General features: G+C 62.1%; 1 protein-coding gene across 1 annotated transcript in view; it reads right to left on the bottom strand.

Annotated features, from left to right (window-relative positions):
- FHOD1 (formin homology 2 domain containing 1) overlaps positions 1-16,471 on the bottom strand; it is a 40,694-nt gene extending 24,223 nt beyond the window's left edge. The window contains exons 1-3 of the mRNA XM_064160590.1: positions 16,247-16,471; positions 253-359; positions 63-127 (exon numbers count right to left, since the gene is read on the bottom strand). Coding sequence (XP_064016660.1) covers positions 63-127; positions 253-359; positions 16,247-16,417 — 343 coding nt within the window. The 5' untranslated portion in view covers positions 16,418-16,471. The remainder of the gene's footprint in view (positions 1-62; positions 128-252; positions 360-16,246) is intronic.
- Positions 16,472-22,975: the final 6,504 nt, after the last annotated feature.

Below are 22,975 nucleotides of genomic sequence, written 5' to 3'. Positions count from 1 at the left end.
AGGAGGAGATGGAGGAGGAGGAGATGGAGGAGGAGGAGGAGGAGGGAGCAGCCCTGACTCACCGATGATGGCGTGGACGCGGACGGAGAGCTGCGTGCGCAGGATGAGGGTCGGTCGCCTGCCCTTCCTAGGGGTGGGGGGAACACCACATCAGCGCCAGCAGCAGGACCCTCCCCCCCTTAGCCCCTTGGCCTGTGGCCCCCGGCGCTGGCAGGCCCACAGGCTCCTCTCTGGAGCTCCCAGACACCTCACCTGACCTCCTCGTAGAACCCCTCCAGCTCATCCTTCTGCTCCAGAAGGGACAAGTCGAGGTCCAGGTAGTGTCCGGAGGGTGAGACCTGCAGTGTGCAGTCCTCCAGCTGGGGAAATACACAGCTGGGCTGAGCCCCAGTGCTCACCCCCACCCCCCCAGCTCCCCGGCGCCCCCTTCCCCCCGCTGCGAGCCCACCAGGCAGCTGCGGCCCGGAGCAGGCTGGCAGGTCTCACCCTGTACCCCTAAGGAGATGCCCTGGCACCCTCCACACAGAGCCAGGGCAGAAACATGGAGCCCCAGGCTGGGAAAAGCAGAGTGAGGGCAGCCTCACTGCCTGGGGCTGCTCAGCAGCCCCTTGGACGAGAGCCACGGCAAGAGGCTAAGCCACCCCCCTGGGGCTCCCCTTAGTCAGCCAGGGTGTAACCAGGGCAGGAGCTGTCTCCTCCCAGGGCTGGTGCCTTGGCTGGGCAGATGAATCCTCCCCACACAGAGGGGTTTGGGGCTGTGGAATCTGCCAAGGCACCCAGCTTGGGCAGGCATGTCCCAGAGCAGGGCAAATCCTGCTGGGATGTGCCCTGGCCCACAGCCTGCAGCCACGTGGCACCTTCCAGTCGGACTGGGGCAAGCACAGCCCAAGGGCTGGCAGCATCTCCCCCCCAAAACCCATGCACAGCACCCACAGAATGCTTAGCCAGCTGGCAGGGCACCCACAGAACGCCCTAGACAGCTGGCATAGCACCCACAGAACGCCCTAGACAGCTGGCATAGCACCCACAGAACGCTTAGCCAGCTGGCATGGCACCCAGGAGGTGCCCCAGGCACTGCACCCACAAAGCACCCGAGACCCAGCAGCACCCAGGCAGCTCCCAGGGCGGGGGGGGGGGGGGGGGGGGTGAGCTCCTGATGGAACAGGGCAATGTGTGGGTAGGGGCTGAGTGAGGGCAATGCCTGCCTGCTGGTGCCAGCACCACAGCACATCTGCTGCTGTCTCTAAAGCACCTCCAGCTCCTGCCCAAATCTGCACTGGGGAGCTAAGGACCAGGACCAAACTCCTCATATTGAGGCTCATAGAAACCTCTGCCCTGGGCACCCCTGCAGGCAGGCTGGTGACCCCCCCCCCCAGCAACTTTGGGTACAGCTCCTGCATCTCCCCTGCCCACCCCGAGGCTGCTTTGCATGAAAGCTCCATCCCCTGGAGTCGCAGAGTCAGGAGGAGCCTGCCCATGTGACACCAGCAGGAGGCAGAGGGCAGAAGGCCCTGCCAGGGGCACCGCTGGGTACTGCCAACCCTGAGTAAGCCTCCCGATAAGGAGCAATTCGCCAGGGCGCTGCTGCTGCTGCTGCTGCTGCTGCGTTGTTCGGGTCCTGCTCCACCTCCCCTGCTGGCTGGCCATGCCCTGGCAACGTGCTGCTGGCACCTCCTCGGCTGCCAGCCCCGCCTCTGGCATGGGCGCTGCCAGCGCTGGGCCCTGGCAGAGTTTGCTTGCTGGGGAAAGCTTCGATCGCTCCACAAGGTCAGGCTCTCCTGGGCATCCCTCTGCCCAGAGGGGCATACCTCTGCCCAGATAGGCTTCCCTGCATACTGGTGGGCATGGAAGACTCCTTCTGCATCCTCTGTGCATCTCCCCAGGCAACACTGCACCTGCCTGGGCACTCCTGCATCCTCCTGAGTATCGTTGCACTCACCTGGGCATCTCCCTGGTGGGCATCCCCCTGGTGGGCATCCCCCTGGTGGGCATCCCTGCATCTACCCAGGCATCCCTTCAGGCATCTCCCCAGGTATCTCTCAGGCGTTGATGCATCCTCCTGGGCATCCCCCCAGGCATCCCTGCATCTGCCCAGGCATCCCTTCAGGCATCCCCACATTCCCTTGGGCATCCCCTCAGGCATCCCTGCATCTACCCAGGCATCCCTTCAGGCATCCCCCTGGGTATCCCTCAGGCATCCCCACATTCCCTTGGGCATCCCTTCAGGCATCCCTGCATCTGCCCAGGCATCTCCTCAGGCAACTCTGCATCCTCCTGGGCATCCCCTCAGGCATCCCTGCATCTGCCCAGGCATCTCCTCAGGCAACTCTGCATCCTCCTGGGCATCCCCTCAGGCATCCCTGCATCTGCCCAGGTATCCCTTCAGGCATCCCCACATTCCCTTGGGCATCCCCTCAGACATCCCTGCATCTACCCAGGTATCCCTCAGACATCCCTGCATCTGCCTGGGCATCCCCTCAGACATCCCTGCATCTGCCTGGGCATCCCCTCGGGCATCCCTGCCATCTGCCCAGGCAACCCTTTGGGAATCCCTCTGGATATCCCTCAGGCATTGCTGCATCCTCCTGGGCATCCCTTCAGGCATCCCTGCATCTGCCTGGGCATCCCCTCAGACATCCCTGCATCTACCCAGGTATCCCTTCAGGCATCCCTGCATCTGCCTGGGCATCCCCTCGGGCAACTCTGCATCTGCCCAGGCAACCCTTTGGGAATCCCTCTGGATATCCCTCAGACGTTGCTGCATCCTCCTGGGCATCCCCTCAGGCATCCCTGCATCTGCCCAGGCAACCCTTTGGGAATCCCCCTGGGCATCCCCTCAGGCATTGCTGTATCCTCCTGGGCATCCCCTTAGACATCCCTGCTTCCATATCCTGTTAGGCATTCCTGCATCTGCCTGCACCTGGCTGCATGACCCCAGCCATCCTCTCAGGCATCCTTACATTCTCCCAGGCATTCCTGCACCCTTCCAAGCATACCCCCTGGGCATTCCCACACCCTCCCGAGCACTCAAACACAGCAAATGGCAACTCACAGCCCCGGCTTTGTCTTCTCTGGGTTGCCAGAGCCCCAGCAAGGCAGAGTTAACCACCCCCAGTGACATGTCCCAGCTGCAACACGTCCCAGCTGGTGTGGAAGCCAAGCCCCAGGACTCAGCCCAGTGTCTTTCCCGTGTGAGCCTGGCAGCATTCCCCACAAGTGCTGGGCCTGGGTTTGGCTGTGACCCTTCCTGCCCCCTGGGATGGAGATGTCCCAGGCTCACCCTGCCCCAGGTCAAGCTGGTTGTGGGGGTGAGGAGGGTCACACCATGAGAGGAAGTGGCCTGAACTAGTGCCAGGGGAGGCTTAGCTTGGAGAGGAGGAAACATTTCTTTGCTGCAAGAGTGGTCAGGGCTTGGCACAGGCTGCCCAGGGAGGTGGTGGAGTCCCCATGCCTGAAGGTGCTCCAGAACCATGTGGCCATGGCCACCTGGGGCCATGGTTTGATGCCCATGGTGGGGTTGGGTTGCTGCTTGGACTGGGTGAGCTTGGAGGTCTCCTCCAACCCAAACCATTCTCTGGTTCTCTGATTCCATGTGGGAGCAGAGCTGGGACCTCAGGCCATGCTGCTAGGGACAGCAAGCTGGGCTCATGGGGTGCAGCTCCTGGTGCTGGGCAGCTCTGATGTGCCCATGGAACCACACTGGCATGAGCTGGGCTGCCAGAGTCAGGGGGACTGGCAGGCAAAGCAGAGCTGGGAGAGGAGAGCATCTCACAGCTCCTGGGAGCTCCAGCTGCCCCATAGCATCACTGGAGCCCTGCAACCAGAGGACCTGGGGTCTTGCTGAGGGCATGAAGGTGGTGCCAGCATCAGTGGGACAAGGACAAGGCCTCCATGGCCTGCAAAGAGGCTCCCTGCCTGTGTTAAAAAAGAACTATGACCTACCTTGAGGCCTCAAACCTGAGCCACGAAGCACATGGAGCAATCTGATCCTACCAACACCCAGCAGCTGTGGCCAGCTTCAAAGGGCAGCAAGGCAAGCAAGTCCCCAGGAGAAGCCACCTCTCCCAGGGTGGGACTGTCCCCTCAAAACCATGGGGGTGTGTGAGGGTCTAAATCAGCTCTCCCTTGCTCAGCAACAAAGATAAAGATTGACTTTGGTACTCTCCTGGCCTCAGCCCAGGCCCCTGGCTGAAGGTTCAGGGATGCAAATCAGAGAATCAGGCAGGGCTGGAAGGGAGCAGAAGGAGCAGGCAGTGCCAACCCCTGCCATGCCCAGGGACACCCTACCCTAGAGCAGGCTGCACACAGCCTCAGCCAGCCTGGCCTCAAACACCTCCAGCCATGGGGCCTCAACCCCCTCCCTGGGCAACCCATTCCAGCCTCTCACCACTCTCCTGCTCAGCAACTTCCTCCTCCCCTCCAGCCTCACTCTCCCCACCTCCAGCTTTGCTCCAGCCCCCCCACTCCTGCCACTCCCTCACAGCCTCCAAAGTCCCTCCCCAGCTTTTTTGCAGCCCCCTGCAGATGCTGCAAGGCCACCAGAAGGTCCCCTGGGAGCCTCCTCTGCTGCAGCCTGCACAGCCCCAACTCTTTCAGGCTGTGCTCACAGCAGAGCTGCTGCAGCCTCTGAGCATCCTCCTGGCCCTGCTCTGGACACTCTGCAGCATCTCCACAGCCCTCTTGTGCCAGGGGCTCCAGCACTGGCTGCAGGACTCCAGGTGGGCTCTCAGCAGAGCAGAGCAGAGGGGCAGAATCCCCTCCCTGGCCCTGCTGCCCACACTGCTGCTGCTGCAGCCCAGGCTCTGCTTGGCTCTCTGGGCTGCAAGTGCACACTGCTGGCTGCTGCTGAGCTTCTCCTCCAGCAGCACCCCCAAGTGCCTCTGCTCAGGGCTGCTCTGCAGCCTGGCACTGCCCAGCCTGCATTGGTGCTTGGCATTGCCTCACCCCAGCTGCAGCACCTTGCCCTTGGTCGTGCTGAAGCTCCTGAGCTTGGCTTGTGCCCACCTCTGCAGCCTGCCCAGGTGCCTCTGGCTGCCATCCGTGCCCTGCAGCCTGCCTGCTGCAGCACACAGCTTGGTGTGGGCACAAACCTGCTGAGGCTGCACTCAGTGCCCCTGTGCATGGCAGCCACAGAGATGTTCATAGAATTAGGCAGGTTGGAAGAGAGCTCCAAGCTCAGCCAGTCCAACCTAGCACCCAGTCCTGCCCAAACAACCACACCATGGCACTCAGTGCCAACCTAGCACCCAGCTCTGCCCAATCAACCACACCATGGCACTCAGTGCCAACCTAGCACCCAGCCCTGCCCAAACAACCACACCATGGCACTCAGTGCCAACCTAGCACCCAGCCCTGCCCAAACAACCACACCATGGCACTCAGTGCCCAGCCAGCCTTGGCTCCAACCCCTCCAGCCACGGCCACTCCACCACCTCCCTGGGCAGCCCATGCCAGTGCCAATCACTCTCTCTGCCAGCAGCTTCCTCCTCACAGCCAGCCCACACCTGCCCTGCCACAGCTTCAGCCTGGGGCCCCTTCTGCTGCTGCTGCCTTCCTGGCACCAGAGCCCAGTCCCAGCTGTCTACAGCCTGAAGAACATCCCTGGGCCATGCACAGGTCTCTCTCTTCCCTCCATCTTCTGCTGATGCTAATATATTCCCTGCTGATGCTAATATATTCCCTGCTCTTTTCCTTCCCTGCTGCTTCTCTTCCTTCTCCATTATTCCCTCTCTCTCTCTCTCTCCCCCCTTCTCTCTCTCCCTCTGTTCTGTCCAATGTTATCCTTTAATAAACAGGTTTGTGGTGCTCTCTGGTCCTGCTTGCAACTTAATTCCACACCAAGGAAGTGTATAAGAACAGATCTTGCTCCTCTGGACAGAGGTAGTTATCTCTGCTCTCCTGAGCTTGGCAGGGGGTGATGGAGGCATCTCTACCCCCTAGGAGAAGGCAGCCTCCATCCACAGCACCAGGCACAGTGCCACATCTTCCTGCTCGCCCCTATCACAGCATGCCCAGGCAGAGGGATGCCCTCAAAGCTGGGCAGAGAGAGATCCTCTCTATCTGCCAGCAGAGGAAACACTTTTCCTCCTCTTCAACCACTTCAGGTTTTGCAGCAACCATAATTTCCTCAGTGCTGCTGAGGCTCTGCTGGGAAGGCTGTGGGTAAAGTACAGACAGACAAACCAACCAGCCAGAGAAGCAGGCAGGCTGGCAGAGACCTCCAGGCTCAGCCAGTCCAACCTAGCACCCAGCCCTGCCCAACCAACCACACCATGGCACTCAGTGCCAACCTAGCACCCAGCCCTGCCCAACCAACCACACCATGGCACTCAGTGCCAACCTAGCACCCAGCCCTGCCCAACCAACCACACCATGGCACTCAGTGCCAACCTAGCACCCAGCCCTGCCCAAACAACCACACCATGGCACTCAGTGCCAACCTAGCACCCAGCCCTGCCCATCCAACCACACCATGGCACTCAGTGCCAACCGAGCACCCAGCCCTGCCCAAACAACCACACCATGGCACTCAGTGACAACCTAGCACCCAGCCCTGCCCAACCAACCACACCATGGCACTCAGTGCCAACCTAGCACCCAGCCCTGCCCAAACAACCACACCATGGCACTCAGTGCCAACCTAGCACCCAGCCCTGCCCATCCAACCACACCATGGCACTCAGTGCCAACCGAGCACCCAGCCCTGCCCAAACAACCACACCATGGCACTCAGTGACAACCTAGCACCCAGCCCTGCCCAACCAACCACACCATGGCACTCAGTGCCAACCTAGCACCCAGCCCTGCCCAAACAACCACACCATGGCACTCAGTGCCAACCTAGCACCCAGACCTGCCCATCCAACCACACCATGGCACTCAGTGCCAACCTAGCACCCAGACCTGCCCATCCAACCACACCATGGCACTCAGTGCCAACCTAGCACCCAGCCCTGCCCAAACAACCACACCATGGCACCAAGTGCCAACCTAGCACCCAGCCCTGGCCAACCAACCACACCATGGCACTCAGTGCCAACCTAGCACCCAGCTCTGCCCAACCAACCACACCATGGCACTCAGTGCCAACCTAGCACCCAGCCCTGCCCAACCAACCACACCATGGCACTCAGTGCCAACCTAGCACCCAGCCCTGACCAACCAACCACACCATGGCACTCAGTGCCAACCTAGCACCCAGCCCTGCCCAAACAACCACACCATGGCACTCAGTGCCAACCTAGCACCCAGCCCTGCCCAAACAACCACACCATGGCACTCAGTGCCAACCTAGCACCCAGCCCTGCCCAAACAACCACACCATGGCACTCAGGGCCAACCTAGCACCCAGCCCTGCCCAACCAACCACACCATGGTACTCAGGGCCAACCTAGCACCCAGCCCTGCCCAAACAACCACACCATGGCACTCAGTGCCAACCTAGCACCCAGCCCTGCCCAACCAACCACACCATGGCACTCAGTGCCAACCTAGCACCCAGCCCTGCCCAAACAACCACACCATGGCACTCAGGGCCAACCTAGCACCCAGCCCTGCCCAAACAACCACACCATGGCACTCAGTGCCCAGCCAGCCTTGGCTCCAACCCCTCCAGCCACAGCCACTCCACCACCTCCCTGGGCAGCCCATTCCATGTGCCAATCACTCTCTCTGCCAGGAGCTTCCTCCTCACAGCCAGCCCACACCTGCCCTGCCACAGCTTCAGCCTGGGGCCCCTTCTGCTGCTGCTGCCTGCCTGGCACCAGAGCCCAACCCCACCTGGCTACAGCCTCCCTGCAGGTAGGTTCAATCCATCATTTGCTCCAGCTCGGGCAAAGCTAAACACAAGGGGCAGATGTATTCAACACCACCAACCTCTGCCCACCCTCCTCAAGCACAAGGGGCACTGATGCCACCTATTTGTTAGCAGCCAAGCACCTTCAGCCTGGTGCAACTGTGGGTCTATGAGAGGTGTTCATTGCCCAGGGACTTGGGCACTGCCTCCTGCCTGCCTGACAGGTGGCAGCAAGTGGATGGGTGGCAGAGAGTGGATGGGTGGCAGAGAGTGGATGGGTGGCAGAGAGTGGATGGGTGGCAGCCAGTGGATGGGTGGCAGAGAGTGGATGGGTGGCAGAGAGTGGATGGGTGGCAGAGAGTGGATGGGTGGCAGCAAGTGGATGGGTGGTAGCAAGTGAATGGATGGCAGCAAGTGGATGGGTGGTAGCAAGGGATGGGTGGCAGCGAGTGGATGGGTGGCAGCGAGTGGATGGGTGGCAGCGAGTGGATGGGTGGCAGCGAGTGGATGGTAGTGAGTGGATGGATTGGAGCCAGTGGATGGGTGGCAGCGAGTGGATGGGTGGCAGAGAGTGGATGGGTGGCAGAGAGTGGATGGGTGGTAGCAAGGTATGGGTGGCAGAGAGTGGATGGGTGGCAACGAGTGGATGGGTGGCAGCGAGTGGATGGGTGGTAGCAAGGGATGGGTGGTAGCAAGGGATGGGTGGCAGCGAGTGGATGGGTGGTAGCAAGGGATGGGTGGCAGCGAGTGGATGGGTGGCAGCGAGTGGATGGGTGGCAGCGAGTGGATGGGTGGCAGAGAGTGGATGGGTGGCAGCGAGTGGATGGGGACAGCCAGTGGATGGGTGGCAGCGAGTGGATGGGTGGCAGAGAGTGGATGGGTGGCAGAGAGTGGATGGGTGGTAGCAAGGTATGGGTGGCAGAGAGTGGATGGGTGGCAACGAGTGGATGGGTGGCAGCGAGTGGATGGGTGGTAGCAAGGGATGGGTGGTAGCAAGGGATGGGTGGCAGCGAGTGGATGGGTGGTAGCAAGGGATGGGTGGCAGCGAGTGGATGGGTGGCAGCGAGTGGATGGGTGGCAGCGAGTGGATGGGTGGCAGTGAGTGGATGGGTGGCAGCGAGTGGATGGGTGGCAGCGAGTGGATGGGTGGCAGCGAGTGGATGGGTGGCAGAGAGTGGATGGGTGGCAGAGAGTGGATGGGTGGCAGCGAGTGGATGGGGACAGCCAGTGGATGGGTGGCAGCGAGTGGATGGGTGGCAGCGAGTGGATGGGTGGCAGAGAGTGGATGGGTGGCAGAGTGGATGGGTGGCAGTGAGTGGATGGGTGGCAGCGAGTGGATGGGTGGCAGCGAGTGGATGCGTGGCAGTGAGTGGATGGGTGGCAGAGAGTGGATGGGTGGCAGAGTGGATGGGTGGCAGTGAGTGGATGGGTGGCAGCGAGTGGATGGGTGGCAGCGAGTGGATGCGTGGCAGTGAGTGGATAAGTGGTAGCAAGTGAAAGGATGGCAGCAAGTGGATGGATGGTAGCAAGGGATGGGTGGTAGCGAGTGGGTGGGTGGCAGTGAGTGGATGGGTGGCAGAGAGTGGATGGGTGGCAGAGGGTGGATGGGGGGCAGCCAGTGGATGGGGGGCAGCCAGTGGATGGGGGGCAGCCAGTGAATGGGGGGCAGCAAGGGATGGGTGGCTGTGAGTGGATGGGTGGCAGCGAGTGGATGGAGGGCAACCAGTGGATGGGTGGCAGCAAGGGATGGGTGGTAGCAAGGGATGGGTGGCAGCCAGTGGATGGAGGGCAGCCAGTGGATGGAGGGCAGCGAGTGGATGGAGGGCAGCGAGTGGATGGGTGGCAGCACTGCCACTGCCTTATCACAGGGTGGAGGAGAAAAACCCCCAGAACAACCCCAGGCAAGCCAGGAAGGGTCTCTGGAGGTCACCCAGAGCTGGGCTGCTCTCAGGGCTGCTGGTTGCTCATTAACAGATCCCTTGTTTCTCAGGGCAGCAGAGGACCCTGGTCCTGGCACAGCCATGGCACGGATGCGTGACCACAGCTCCTGTCCCTGGCCCCAGGGGAGGGAGTGTGCCAAGGGGCAGAGCGCACCGAGGCTCGCTGAGCAGCCGCGCTGGACGCTGAGCCTGCTCTCAGGGAGGCTCATGTGGGAGGATGGCAGCAGCTCCCTCTCACCACCTGCGCCCCTGCCAGAGGTTACATGGGGCAAAGAGCCGCCGGGAGGTCCCCTCCTCAAGCCAGGTAGCACCTCCCCCCCCCATGTCATGTCCTCCCCCCAAGCAGGGCTGGTGGGATGAGGCTCTGTGAGAGGCTGAACCTTTTGGCTCTTTTCTATCTGTAGATCCACAAAGATAAGATTCACCTTTGCCTGCCTCCCCCTCCCCCCCGGAGCACTGCTGGCTCAGGTGGTCCTCCTGAACGCCTCAGTGAGGGGGGAGGGACGAATGCCCACCCACTGCCCCTGCCTGACCCCTGCGGGCACAAGGACTCCAGAGACAACGAGATCTGGGCACAGGCTGAGAGCTGGGGGAAGGAGAACCTCACGAAGTTCAATCAGGACAAGTCCTGCATCTGGGGAGGAATAACAGCAGGCACCAGCACAGGTTGGGGCTGCCCTGCTGGAAAGCAGCTCCATGGAGAAAGACTTGGGAGTGCTGGGGTGGGCAGCCAAGTTCTGCATGGCACAGCAATGTGCCCTGGTGGGCAAGAGGGCAAATGGCATCCTGGGGTACATCAGAAGTGTGGCCAGCAGGGGTAGGGAGGTTCTTCCCCACCTCTACTCTGCCCTGCTGAGACCACAGCTGCAATGCTGGGTCCAGTTTGGGGCTCCCCAGTTCAAGAGAGACAGAGACCTGCTGGAGAGAGTCCAGGGGAGAGCCAGGAGGATGATTCAGGGACTTGAGCATCTCTCTTATGGAGAGAGACTGAGAGCCCTGGGAGTGTTTAGCCTGGAGAAGAGAAGGCTGAGAGGGGACCTGATCAGTGCCTATCAATATCTGAGGGGTGGGGGTCAAGTGGAGGGGGCCAAGCTCTTTTCTGCTGGTCAGCAGCACTAATCCAAGGAGCAGTGGATGCAAACTGCAGCAGAGAAGGTTTCACCTCAACCTGAGGAGAAACTTCTTTACAGTGAGGGTGCTGCAGGCCTGGAGCAGGCTGCCCAGAGAGGTTGTGGAGTCTCCTTCTCTGCAGACCATCAAATCCCACCTGGATGCATCCCTGTGTGAACTACCCTGGGGGATCCTTCCTTGGCAGGGAGGTTGGACTGGATAATCTCTGGAGGTTCCTTCCAGCCTCTAAAGTTCTGCCTGCTGGGTCAGCTTTGCCCACTGCTGGCACACCTGGCAGTCACTTAGGCATCAATGTGAGCAGGGGGGTGGCCCGGGGGAGCTGGGACAAACTCAATCAAAGGCACTGAGCCTATAGCAGCTTGAGTGAGTGTGTGAGAGATGATGTCCATCACTGTGGACATCCAGGCTGAAAACAGCCCAGGAACCCTCTCACCACCCCCCCCACCACCACCACCCAAGCCATGTTCTAAGGTTTGCCTGCTGTAAGAAGAGCTCCTGGAGAAGAGAGAGCTCCACTGAAGACATCACTTGCTGGAAACATCCCTGGGCAACAGAAAATGAAAAGGACTTGGACTTTGGAGAGTCTCTCTCCCTCTCTCCCTCTCCCTTCCTCTGGCTGATGGTTTAGGTTGGAAGGGAGCTCAAAGCTCAGCCAGTTCCAAGCCCCTGCCGTAGGCAGAGACACCTCTCACTAGAACAGGTGACTCAAGGCCTCATCCAACCTGGCCTTGAACACCTCCAGGGAGGTTGTGGAGCACAGAATCACCCAATGTGATCAAAAAAGAGGTTGTGGAGCACAGAATCACCCAATGTGATCAAAGATCACATTGGGTGATTCTGTGCTCCACAACCTCCCTGGGCAACCTGTGCCAGTGTCTCACCACCCTCACTTCTTCCTAACATCCAGCTTCAATCTCCCCTCTGCCAGTTTAAACCCATTCCTCCTCCTCTTCTCATGACAAGACCTTGTCAATAGCCCCTCCTCAGCCTTCCTGTAACCCCCTTCAGCTCCTGGAAGGCCACTCCAAGGTCTCCTCCAAGCCTTCTCTTCTCCAGGCTGCAGAGCCCCAACTCTCATAGCCTGTCCAGGGATGAACCTGGGAACACCTCCTCCGAGCCAAAGCAGCAGCAACCTTCCTTGGACCTCCTCCAGCCAAAGAAAGCATCTTGGGGGGGGTGGTGGTGATAGAATCCTTTTCTTGCTCTTCTCCTCTCCTTCTCTACTTCTCCTCTCTTTCCTTCTCTCTCTTTCCCTGCTCCATTCACTTCATCCTTTATCAATAGCCTCGCTTGGGTTATTTGGTCTGGCTTGTGCCTTGACTTCACGACACACAAACACACAGCAACAAATCCCTCTCCTCTGATGCAAGACGTTTGAAGTCTCTCTCCTCCAGACCGAGCCAGGCTCACACACTCCCTGCTTGCCCCAGCAGCTCTTCTCCTCCAAGCCTGGAGAGCCGACACTGAGCTGCCGGCGCTGAGCTGTTCGCTCTCCCTCCCCCAAGGCTTCCGCGGCAGGAAAAGGGAAAGCGAAGCTCCAGCTCCAAATGCTTTGGAAGGATTCCTCAGATTCCCAGGTGAGATAGCAGCGAGGGCAAGGCAGCGCAGTGACCTTTGGGGACCACAGGGACAGGCTAAAAAAACCACAACCCCCAAAAGGTGCTTTGGGAGGGTCAGCGATGCCTCCCCCTCCCCCCGGCACCTGGCGCCAGCATCACCCAGGGGGAGCAGAAGATTGCTGGGAAGCAGGAGGAGATGGTATCAGCCTCCTCGGAGCTGCACAATGCAGCGGCAGACGAAGCAGGAAGGTATTTTGCAAGCACAATCAGACCTTCCGGAGGGCATGAAAAAGCCATCAGCCGCCGGCAGCGCTCGGGGTGAGGAGCTCACAGGTCAGGACGAGCTGTTCGAGGAGCCCACACCGGCATGAGAAACCTCCTCTCCATCACCTCCGGGCTGACCCCAGCTCAGCAGCAGCTTTGCTGTGCTCAGGGAGGGCAGATTCCCACACTACAGTCTGGGGGTGCTGATTGATACCCGCCTGAACATGGGCCAGCAGTGTGCCCAGGTGGCCAAGAGAGCCAGTGGCATCCTGGCCTGCATCAGGAATGGTGTGGCCAGCAGGAGCAGGGAGGTCATTCTGCCCCTGTACTCTGCACTGGTTAGACCACACCTTGAGTGCTGTGATCAGTTCTGGGCCCCCCAGTTTAGGAGGGACATTGAGATGCTTGAGCGTGTCCAGAGAAGGGCAACGAGGCTGGGGAGAGGCCTTGAGCACAGCCCTACGAGGAGAGGCTGAGGGAGCTGGGATTGGTTAGCCTGGAGAAGAGGAGGCTCAGGGCAGACCTTATTGCTGTCTACAACTACCTGAGGGGAGGTTGTGGCCAGGAGGAGGTTGCTCTCTTCTCTCAGGTGGCCAGCACCAGAACGAGAGGACACAGCCTCAGGCTGTGCCAGGGGAGATTTAGGCTGGAGGTGAGGAGAAAGTTCTTCACTGAGAGAGTCATTGGACACTGGAATGGGCTGCCCGGGGAGGTGGTGGAGTCGCCGTCCCTGGAGCTGTTCAAGGCAGGACTGGACGTGGCACTTGGTGCCATGGTCTGGCCTTGAGCTCTGTGGTAGAGGGTTGGACTTGATGATCTGTGAGGTCTCTTCCAACCTTGGTGATACTGTGATACTGTGATCCCCTGGGTGCTGTGGTTCTGGCGAGGGCAGAGAGATACTGGCACAGGTTGCCCAGGTTGGTTCTGGATGCCCTCCCTCCAGAGGTGTCCGAGGCCTTGGGCAACCTGGCTGGTGGGAGGTGTCCCTGAAACTCGATGCTCTTGAAGGTCACTTCCCATCCAAAGCATTCTATGAAACATGGGGACCCCTCCTCTGCCCCCCCAACCCAGCCCAGCTGCCCCCAGCCTGATACATCTTCCCCCCAGTGCCCTGTGGCTGTGGGCACGTTGCCCAGTGGGACGAGCCTGGCACCAGGCTGAGTGGCTTGTTACAGCCAACTCCTTGAGAAAAACCCAAGCTGTTCATCTCCTAATTTTAGAAGGGTGACTAATGGAGCTGAGCACTACCTGGCACAGAGGGCACCAAGGCAGGGGTCTGCTGCTCCCTGCCAGGGCGACAACATTTGCATGGCTCAAGGGATGCCAGCTCCAAACCTGGCCTGACCCAGGTGGTGGAGAAGACAGAGCTCAGTTTGCAGGGTGTAAATCTCCCTGCGGGAGGCTCCCAGCAAAGCTCAGGCAAATGCCAGCCAACAGCCCTGCTTGCCAGGTCAGGATGGAGCCTCGGCATGCTGCACGTTGCCAGGCAGCCTGGTTTGTAGGCTGTGTAGCTTAACCAAACCCCTGCCTTCTGAACCCAGAGCAGGGGCCAGGCAGCTCCCCCGCAGCTTTAGCAAAGGTCGTGGGGGTGGTGCCAGGAAACTACAGACAAAAAACCCACCCGGAGCTGAGCTTGGGCTGAGAAGACAGCCCGAAATCCTAGGATCCACATGCCACCGCCTGGCACAGGACCTCCTCGCAGTGCTCCTTGGCCTCGGGAACGCTGTGTCCATCTCCTTAGCAGCGCTCAGGGCGATCCCGTTACAGGCAGCTCCTGCCCGGGGAGGAGAGCACACGCCTGAAACCCGAGGCTGCTCCATTCGTCACGGCCCGGGGCTGTTTGTGCCCAAACAAACTCCCTTTAGTCACCGCCTAAGCATCCCATGACAGCCGCGGCGACGCGGGACGCTGCTGCCTTGCTCCAAGAGGAACGAAAAAGGGCATAAAAAAGGAGAAGTTCTCTGGTCCAAGCAAAGGTTTCAAGGCGACCTCACCTCCCCTGACCGGGCATGAGCTCACGACCAGGCACACCGAGCTGGTTTGCCCCTCCTCAGCTCACGACCAGGCACACCGAGCTGGTTTGCCCCTCCTCAGCTCACAACCAGGCACACCGAGCTGGTTTGCTCCTCCTCAGCTCACAATCAGGCACACTGAGCTGGTTTGCTCCTCCTCAGCTCACGACCAGGCACACTGAGCTGGTTTGCTCCTCCTCAGCTCACGACCAGGCACACCGAGCTGGTTTGCCCCTCCTCAGCTCACGACCAGGCACACTGAGCTGGTTTGCTCCTCCTCAGCTCACGACCAGGCACACCGAGCTGGTTTGCTCCTCCTCAGCTCACGACCAGGCACACCGAGCTGGTTTGCCCCTCCTGAGCTCACGACCAGGCACACTGAGCTGGTTTGCCCCTCCTGAGCTCACGACCAGACACACTGAGCTGGTTTGCTCCTCCTCAGCTCACGACCAGGCACACTGAGCTGGTTTGCCCCTCCTCAGCTCACGACCAGGCACACCGAGCTGGTTTGCCCCTCCTGAGCTCACGACCAGGCACACTGAGCTGGTTTGCTCCTCCTCAGCTCACGACCAGGCACACTGAGATGGTTTGCCCCTCCTGAGCTCACAACCAGACACACCGAGCTGGTTTGCTCCTCCTCAGCTCACAACCAGGCACACTGAGCTGGTTTGCCCCTCCTCAGCTCACGACCAGGCACACCGAGCTGGTTTGCCCCTCCTCAGCTCACGACCAGGCACACTGAGCTGGTTTGCTCCTCCTCAGCTCACAACCAGGCACACTGAGCTGGTTTGCCCCTCCTGCTGCCCCCAGCTCTCCCGCTGGTCTTCCCTGCACTCCTGCGCTGCTCCAGGACCAGGAGCTGCTCAATCACTGCCAAAACTCTGCTGGGTCTTGCGTTTACACGGAGGACAACAAATCCTGCCCACGCTGTAAAGGATGCTCTGATGGCACCATGCCAACAGGAGAGAGTTCCCCATTCCCTTGCTCCCCGGGACACACACGCAGGACACGGAGCCTTGCTCCAGCTTCAGCCTCCTGCCTTCCTCCCGGCTGCAGCAAGTGGCTCAGAGGGAGTTTCCACGCTGCTCTCCAAGAACGAAGGGCTGATAGTCCCCGGGCTCCATCTCATCTCCTCGGGGCTGCAGTGAGCCGGGGACACGGGTGCCCGGTCCCCGCTGTGCTCCCTGCAGCCGGCGCAGAACGGGAGGGGATGCTGGGGTGGGAGCATCGCTGTCTGGCTCGGCCACAGAGGCACAGACAGACGGACGGACAGACAGACAGACAGACGGCTGCCTTCCTCCTGACTCCCCCTGCCCGGGTTCCTCCCGCCGCGGGCCATCACATCCTCTTCCTCCCGCCGACTCATCCGGGGCCGCCGGGGACCCGCCATCGCCCGGGTTCCGCCCTGACTCGTCCCGGGAAGCGCTGCCCGGGCTCCGCCGGGATCCCTCCGTCCCGCTCCTTCCAGCCGAACGTTCTCCCCCGACCCAGTGCATTCTCGGTGCCCTCTCCCCTACCCCTGCTCCCGCCCCAGCTCCCCCTCACCGGCAGCGGAGCTCCGAGCAGGCGGTGCAGGGCAGGCAGCTGCAGTGCCAGCGCCAGCGCCTCCTCCACGGCGTACACCGGGGCTCGCCGCGGCTCCGGGAAGCTGCCGCAGCCGAAGGGGTCCGAGTCCTCCAGGTACTGCACCCGGCAAGGCACGACCGCCTCCGCCATGGCAGCGCCGCTGCTCCCGCCGCTACCGGGGCGGGGACGGAGAGGACACTGCCCCAACACCGCCAGCTCCGGACCCGCCCCGGAGCCGGGAGAGGCCCCCTCGGTGCTCGGGAGCGCCCTCCCGCGGACATCTCGGCGTGGATGTTCCACCGGGATGCTCCACCGGAATGCTACGGCCTCGGGGATGCTACCGGCCCTGGGGGTGCTCCGGCGCCACCAATGCTCCACCAGGGTGATCCACTGGGATGCTCTGGCATCGGGGATGCTCCATTGGGATGCTCTGGCATCGGCAGTGCTCCACCAGGGTGCTCCATTGGGATGCTCTGGCATCAGGGATACTCCATTGGGGTGCTCTGGCATCGGCAGTGCTCCACCAGGGTGCTCCATTGGGATGCTCTGGCATCAGGGATACTCCATTGGGATGCTCTGGCATCAGGGATACTCCATTGGGATGCTCTGGCATCGGCAGTGCTCCACCAGGGTGATCCATTGGGATGCTCTGGCATCAGGGTTGCTCCATTGGGATGCTCTGGCATCGGCAGTGCTCCACCAGGGTGCTCCATTGGGATGCTCTGGTATCAGCAGTGCTCCACCAGGGTGCTCCATTGGGATGCTCTGGCATCAGGGATACTCCATTGGGGTGCTCTGGCATCGGCAGTGCTCCACCAGGGTGCTCCATTGGGATGCTCTGGCATCAGGGATACTCCATTGGGATGTTCTGGCATCAGGGATACTCCATTGGGATGCTCTGGCATCGGCAGTGCTCCACCAGGGTGATCCATTGGGATGCTCTGGCATCAGGGTTGCTCCATTGGGATGCTCTGGCATTGGCAGTGCTCCACCAGGGTGCTCCATTGGGATGCTCTGGTATCAGCAGTGCTCCACCAGGGTGCTCCATTGGGATGCTCTGGTATCAGCAGTGCTCCACCAAGGTGCTCCATTGGGATGCTCTGGCATTGGCAGTGCTCCACCAGGGTGCTCCATTGGGATGCTCTGGTATCAGCAGTGCTCCACCAAGGTGCTCCATTGGGTTGCTCTGCCACCAGGGATGCTCCATTGGGATGCTCTGGCATTGACAGTGCTCCAACAGGATGCTCCATTGGGTTGCTCTGCCACCAGGGATGCTCCATTGGGATGCTCTGGTGTCAGCAGTGCTCCATCAGGATGCTTGTTTGGTATGCTTCAGCATGAGGGATGCTCTGACAGGATGTTCCATTGGGACACCCTGCCATCAGGGATGCTCCATTGGGATGCTCTGGCAGCAGGGATGCTCTGCCAGGATATTCCACTGGGATGCTCTGCTGTGATTCTCCACCAGGATGCTCCAGTGTCAGGGGTACTCCATGCCTAGGGAATGATCCAGGCTGCCCCAGGGTACCCCAGGTGATCAGGAGCAGGAGTGGCAGCTGGGCAGAAACTCTCCATGCTGGGGCAGAGGAGAAATCAAAGGAGGGCCTCTGTGCTGGGCACCCTGAGCCAGGGGTGCCATAGTACCACCCTGGTATGAGATGTCACAGAGTCACAGAACCTTTGAGGCTGGAAAAGACCTTCAAGAGAGGTCCAACACTGCCAGGTCACCACTGTCCCACATCCCTCAGCACCACATCTCCATGGCTCTGAAATCCCTCCAGAGATGGGAACCCCACCAGGTCCCCAGGAAGCCTATTCCAGGGCTTGGCAGCTCTTTGGAGGAAGAAATTGCTCCTCATGTCCAACCTAAACCTGCCCTGGTGCAGCTTGAGGCCCTCTTGTCCTGTCAGGAGTAGAGACCAACCCCCACCCAGCTCCAGCCTCCATCCATGGAGCTGTGGAGAGCCAGAAGGTCTCCCTCAGAATCAGGTTGTTGATGCACATGAGGGTGTCCAGGATGCCTCTGGTAGTGCCCAAGGCCACTATGGCTGGTGGCAGGCTTGGAAAGGAGCATGCAGAGGAGGGTCCAGAGGGGACCACAGCTGCACTGGGAGTGGAACCTTCCCCAGGCTCCCAGCTTCAGCCTGGGCTCCCAGTGGAAGCAAGGCATGAGCAGACTGGGGGGAGCTCAGCAGAGACAGCCGAGCAGCAGCGTGGGCCAGCTCCAGGAGGTGGCGGTGGCAGGGCACAGCCAGCTCGGGGACGGCAAGGGACGCCTGTGGGAAGGGGGAGCAGCAGGCAGCTTCTTCTCAAAAGGTAGCCCTGGAGGTGCCATCTCGGTGCCACTGCTGGCAGGCGGTGGCAGCAGCAGCCCTGGAGGTGCCGTCTCGGTGCCACTGCTGGCAGGCGGTGGCAGCAGCAGCCCTGGAGGTGCCGTCTCAGTGCCACTGCTGGCAGGCGGTGGCAGCAGCAGCCCTGGAGGTGCCGTCTCGGTGCCACTCCTGGCAGGCGGTGGCAGCAGCGACCCTGGAGGTGCCGTCTCGGTGCCACTCCTGTCAGGCGGTGGCAGCAGCAGCCCTGGAGGTGCCGTCTCGGTGCCACTGCTGGCAGGCGGTGGCAGCAGCAGCCCTGGAGGTGCCGTCTCGGTGCCACTCCTGGCAGGCGGTGGCAGCAGCAGCCTGCTTTTCCCAGACGCTTTCTTCTGCTGCCAAGCCCTTGCGCCCGGTGGCAGCGATGAGAAAGGTGACACCGCTGAGCTGCCCTGCAGTTCCTCGCCAGCAGGTCCGAAGGTGCCTGTGCCATCTGCAGTGCCACCCAGAGAGCTTGGCGCGGCCACGGTGTCCTTCAGTCCTGGTTCCTCGGACCCAAGGGCACACAGTGGAGCTGGCTCTCCATGAAGCCTTCTCTCAATGTCCCTTCCTGTCCTCTGCCAGGTGGCATCTCTGCTCCCGGAGCTGCCTGGGCACCCCTCACTGCCCACCCGGGATCTGGGAGCGGCAGGGACACGGGGGGATGTGGGTGATGGAGCATCTCCTGGAGCAAGGAGGAGATGGTCCAGGGTCAGTGGGCAAGTGGCAACTTCTAGGGGTGTCTGAAAGGGGCTGGGGAGTGAGGAGGACCCAGGAAATAGGGAGACCACCTCGGGTGCTCCGTGGCTGTGTCTGGGGCAGGGCTGGGTGCCCCTAGTTGGCAGCAGGAGGGGCAGGGCTGGGAAGAGGCTTGGGTGGGGTGGGGAGATTTGGAATCCGGTGGGTGCAGAAGGACAGAGTAAGGTGACTTGGGCAGAACAGGGACAGCAGGGACCGGAGCAGGGGGCACCGGGAGGGAGCCAGAGGACTGGCATGGGATGGGTGGGTCTGGGGCAGGGCCAAGGGGGCTGCTGTGGGCCAAAGGAGCAGGGGCAGGGTAGAGGCAGAGCAGCTGTAAGGGGCAGGGGCCGCTGGGGTATAGGAGCACTGGTGAGGGTCGAGGGGCAGTGGGGCAGTTGCAGGGAGGACTGGGACAGAGGCAGGGGGCTCCAGGGTAGGGAGTGACATCAGAGTGACACAAGGGGAACTGAGGTGGCTGCAGGAGTCTGATGTTGGGCAGAGGCGACCAGGGCAGGGTCAGGGGGATTGCCACCGGGCAGGGGGCACCGGGGCCAACGTTTGGGGAGCAGGGTGGGGCAAGGGACACCGGGGAGGGGGGGAGCAGATGCCACCCCAGGTGGAAGGGGACGCACAGGGTGAGCAGAGCGATGCCAGGCGAACGGGCAGGTGTAGGGACCCCGGAGCAGCACGGAGGCTGTGCACGGGAGGGGCCGGGGCAGCACCGGGGGTGCCCAGGGCAGCACCGGGGGTGCCCAGGGCAGTACCGGGAGGGCCCGGGGCGGTACCGGTGGGGCCGGAACAGTACCGGGTGTTCCGGAGCAGTACCGGAGGCTGGTGGGCGGGACAATCCTGGCATCCCCCGGGCAGCACCGGAGGTGGAGAGAGGCCGGGACGCGGCGGGGAGCGGCAGGCGGAGCCGGCGGCGCTGCGGGGGGGTGGGTAGAGGCCGTCCCGGCGCTGCCCCACGTGTGTGTGACGCGGGCGGGGGCCGGGATCGCTGCACAGGAGCGGCGGGGAGCGGCGGGGAGCGGCGGGGTCATGCAGCCCCCGGCGGCCTCCCCCGGCCCCGCCGCCCCGGCGGGTACCGAGCTGCTGCGCTGGCAGTGGCGGGAGGTGCAGGGTCCCTGCTTGGTGGCCGCCTGGATCCTAGTGGCCAGCCTGGCCAAGATCGGTGAGTGCCATCCCTCCCCCCTCCGCCCCCCATCGCCCCCATCCCCAGCACCTCGAGGGCTGCGCCCTCCCCCCCCCCCCCGGTGGGCGTTATCCCGGGCGAGGGCTGTCACTGCGCAGCGGCACACGGGGAGTGGGGACAGATGCCCAGAGCTTGGCTGGGCACCATCCTCAGCGGGGCTGTGGTGCTCCTCCGTCCGCTTCTGCGGGCAAGTGACCAGGGACCCAGGGACAAGGGCAAGGCGCAGCCCAGGGGACAAGGTCGGGGGCCGGAGCTCGTTTTCTCGGCCAGGGCTGGACAGGAGGAAGGATTTAGGAGGAGGAGATGCGCAGAGGTGTCCAAAAGGATGCTCCGTGCCCCAAAAATGGCACAGCACCATGCCATCGGCTGGGGCTTGGTTCTTCCCAGCCCCAGAAAGGGCTCCGTGGTGCCAGTGCCGGGCAAGATGTGACCCCCCCAGCAGGGGACCTCTGATGGGTCACTCCGGATCCTCATGACCTCGAGCTCCAGTGCTCCCCAGCTCAGCCCCAGGCCGATGGGGGAGGCTCTGCCGTGCGCGGCTGCGTGGGAAGGATGCGTGCGAGCTGCTGCAGGGCTCTGCCTGCCACCCGCGCCCTGGCTGCTGGGGAGGGGACACCCCTGCGTGGGGGTGCTGAGCAGGGTCCCCACACAGAGGGCTGTGCCCCCACGGCCCCCGGGGGACAAGACTGTGACCTTGAGACAGGCTTTCTTCTGTGGGCACAGCCCGGGGGCGGGGGGGACGACGGGAGACGGGGGATGGGCATCCTCTTAGTTTGCAACTGGATAAAGGAATGCGGGTTTGGAGTCAGGCAGGAGAGTCTCCCAGCGGCCAGGCACCGGCAGCAGCTCTGGGTACACAGAGGGCAGCGAGAGCTGTGACCTCCAGCTGGGCTTGGCCTGTCCGAAGCATCGTCAGAACCACGGCCATGGACATTGCCCTCTCCTCTCCTCCCCTCTCCTCTCCTCTCCTCTCCTCTCCTCCCCTCCCCTCCCCTCCCCTCCCCTCCCCTCCCCTCCCCTCCCCTCCCCTCCCCTCTCCTCTCCTCTCCTCTCCTCTCCTCTCCTCTCCTCTCCTCTCCTCTCCTCTCCTCTCCTCTCCTCTCCTCTCCTCTCCTCTCCTCTCCTCTCCTCTCCTCTCCTCTCCTCTCCTCTCCTCTCCTCTCCTCTCCTCTCCTCTCCTCTCCTCTCCTCTCCTCTCCTCTCCTCTCCTCTCCTCTCCTCTCCTCTCCTCTCCTCTCCTCTCCTCTCCTCTCCTCTCCTCTCCTCTCCTCTCCTCTCCTCTCCTCTCCTCTCCTCTCCTCTCCTCTCCTCTCCTCTCCTCTCCTCTCCTCTCCTCTCCTCTCCTCTCCTCTCCTCTCCTCTCCTCTCCTCTCCTCTCCTCTCCTCTCCTCTCCCCTCCCTTCTCACAAGGGAGCCCTAAAGCATCGCGAGGAATGGATCAGAAGGTGTCGTGAGCGGAGAACTCCAACCCTCCGCCTGCAGCGGTGCCACCTCCAGCTCCGAGCGCATCCCTCCCAGCCGCAGGAGAACCTTCGCTGCCTCTTAGCTCCTTTTCGCACACCTCTCGCCACAGCTGCTCCCTGGCTCCCCCAATCTGCTCTCCTCACCACTATTCCCTTTGCCCTGGCAGTGCTGGTGGGAGTGGGGGGGGACACCTGAGCTGAGGTCATCCCCAAGCCCCCAGCCCCACCATGCTCCTCCAGGGCTGAGGCGGAGCTGATGGCCACCGCCCACCAGGGAGACGCGACCTGGGTGGTTGGCAGCTGCCTGGCTGATGTCTCCAAGGGAAGCTCAAAGCTGCAGACAGGGCAGCAGGCATCACCTTGGCATCAGCGTCCTCCAGAGGTGGCGCACAGCTGGGTTGGTCCCCGAGGCTCTGGGGAGCAGACGGAGGGGTGGAGGGCACCGAGGAGCAGAGGGCAGGCTGGGGCGTAGGCTGGCGCGGAGGAGCTGGCGCTGGGCTGCCAGCCCACAGCCCTGTGCCTGCAGGGCAGGAAGCTGCCCGGCGCTGGGGCCGTGGGGAAGTGACACTGTGGGCTCTGTTCTCAGAGGCGGTCACGATGCCCGGTGCCCCGAGCCAGCAAACACACCCGGGGTGGGGAAACGCTGCCTGGGGCGTTGCCTTCCTGCGCAGCCGGGCAGCGGCCGGGCTTGGATGCCAGAGCCTGGAGCCGGCTGGGTGGGGAAAGGGGAAGCAGTGAGCATTGCCCCGGTGTGCTCCTCGCCCCCTGGCTGCCCCGTGGGCACCAGCTTGGCCACGAGCGGATGTTTGTGCGGGCAGCAGCATCCCCGCGGGTTGCAACACCCTCTCCTTTGCACCATCACCTCTGTCCCCAGCTCGTTTGGGGTTGTTTGGCCGTTTCCCAAGTGCTGATCTTGGCCCTGGGTCCTGCCGGGTCCAAGCAAGTCCTGTTGTGGAGGCTGGAG

The sequence above is a fragment of the Pogoniulus pusillus genome, chromosome 20 (genome assembly GCF_015220805.1).
Source record: "Pogoniulus pusillus isolate bPogPus1 chromosome 20, bPogPus1.pri, whole genome shotgun sequence".
NCBI classification, from domain to species: domain Eukaryota; kingdom Metazoa; phylum Chordata; class Aves; order Piciformes; family Lybiidae; genus Pogoniulus; species Pogoniulus pusillus.
This window is presented reverse-complemented; position numbering and strand designations above follow the sequence as displayed.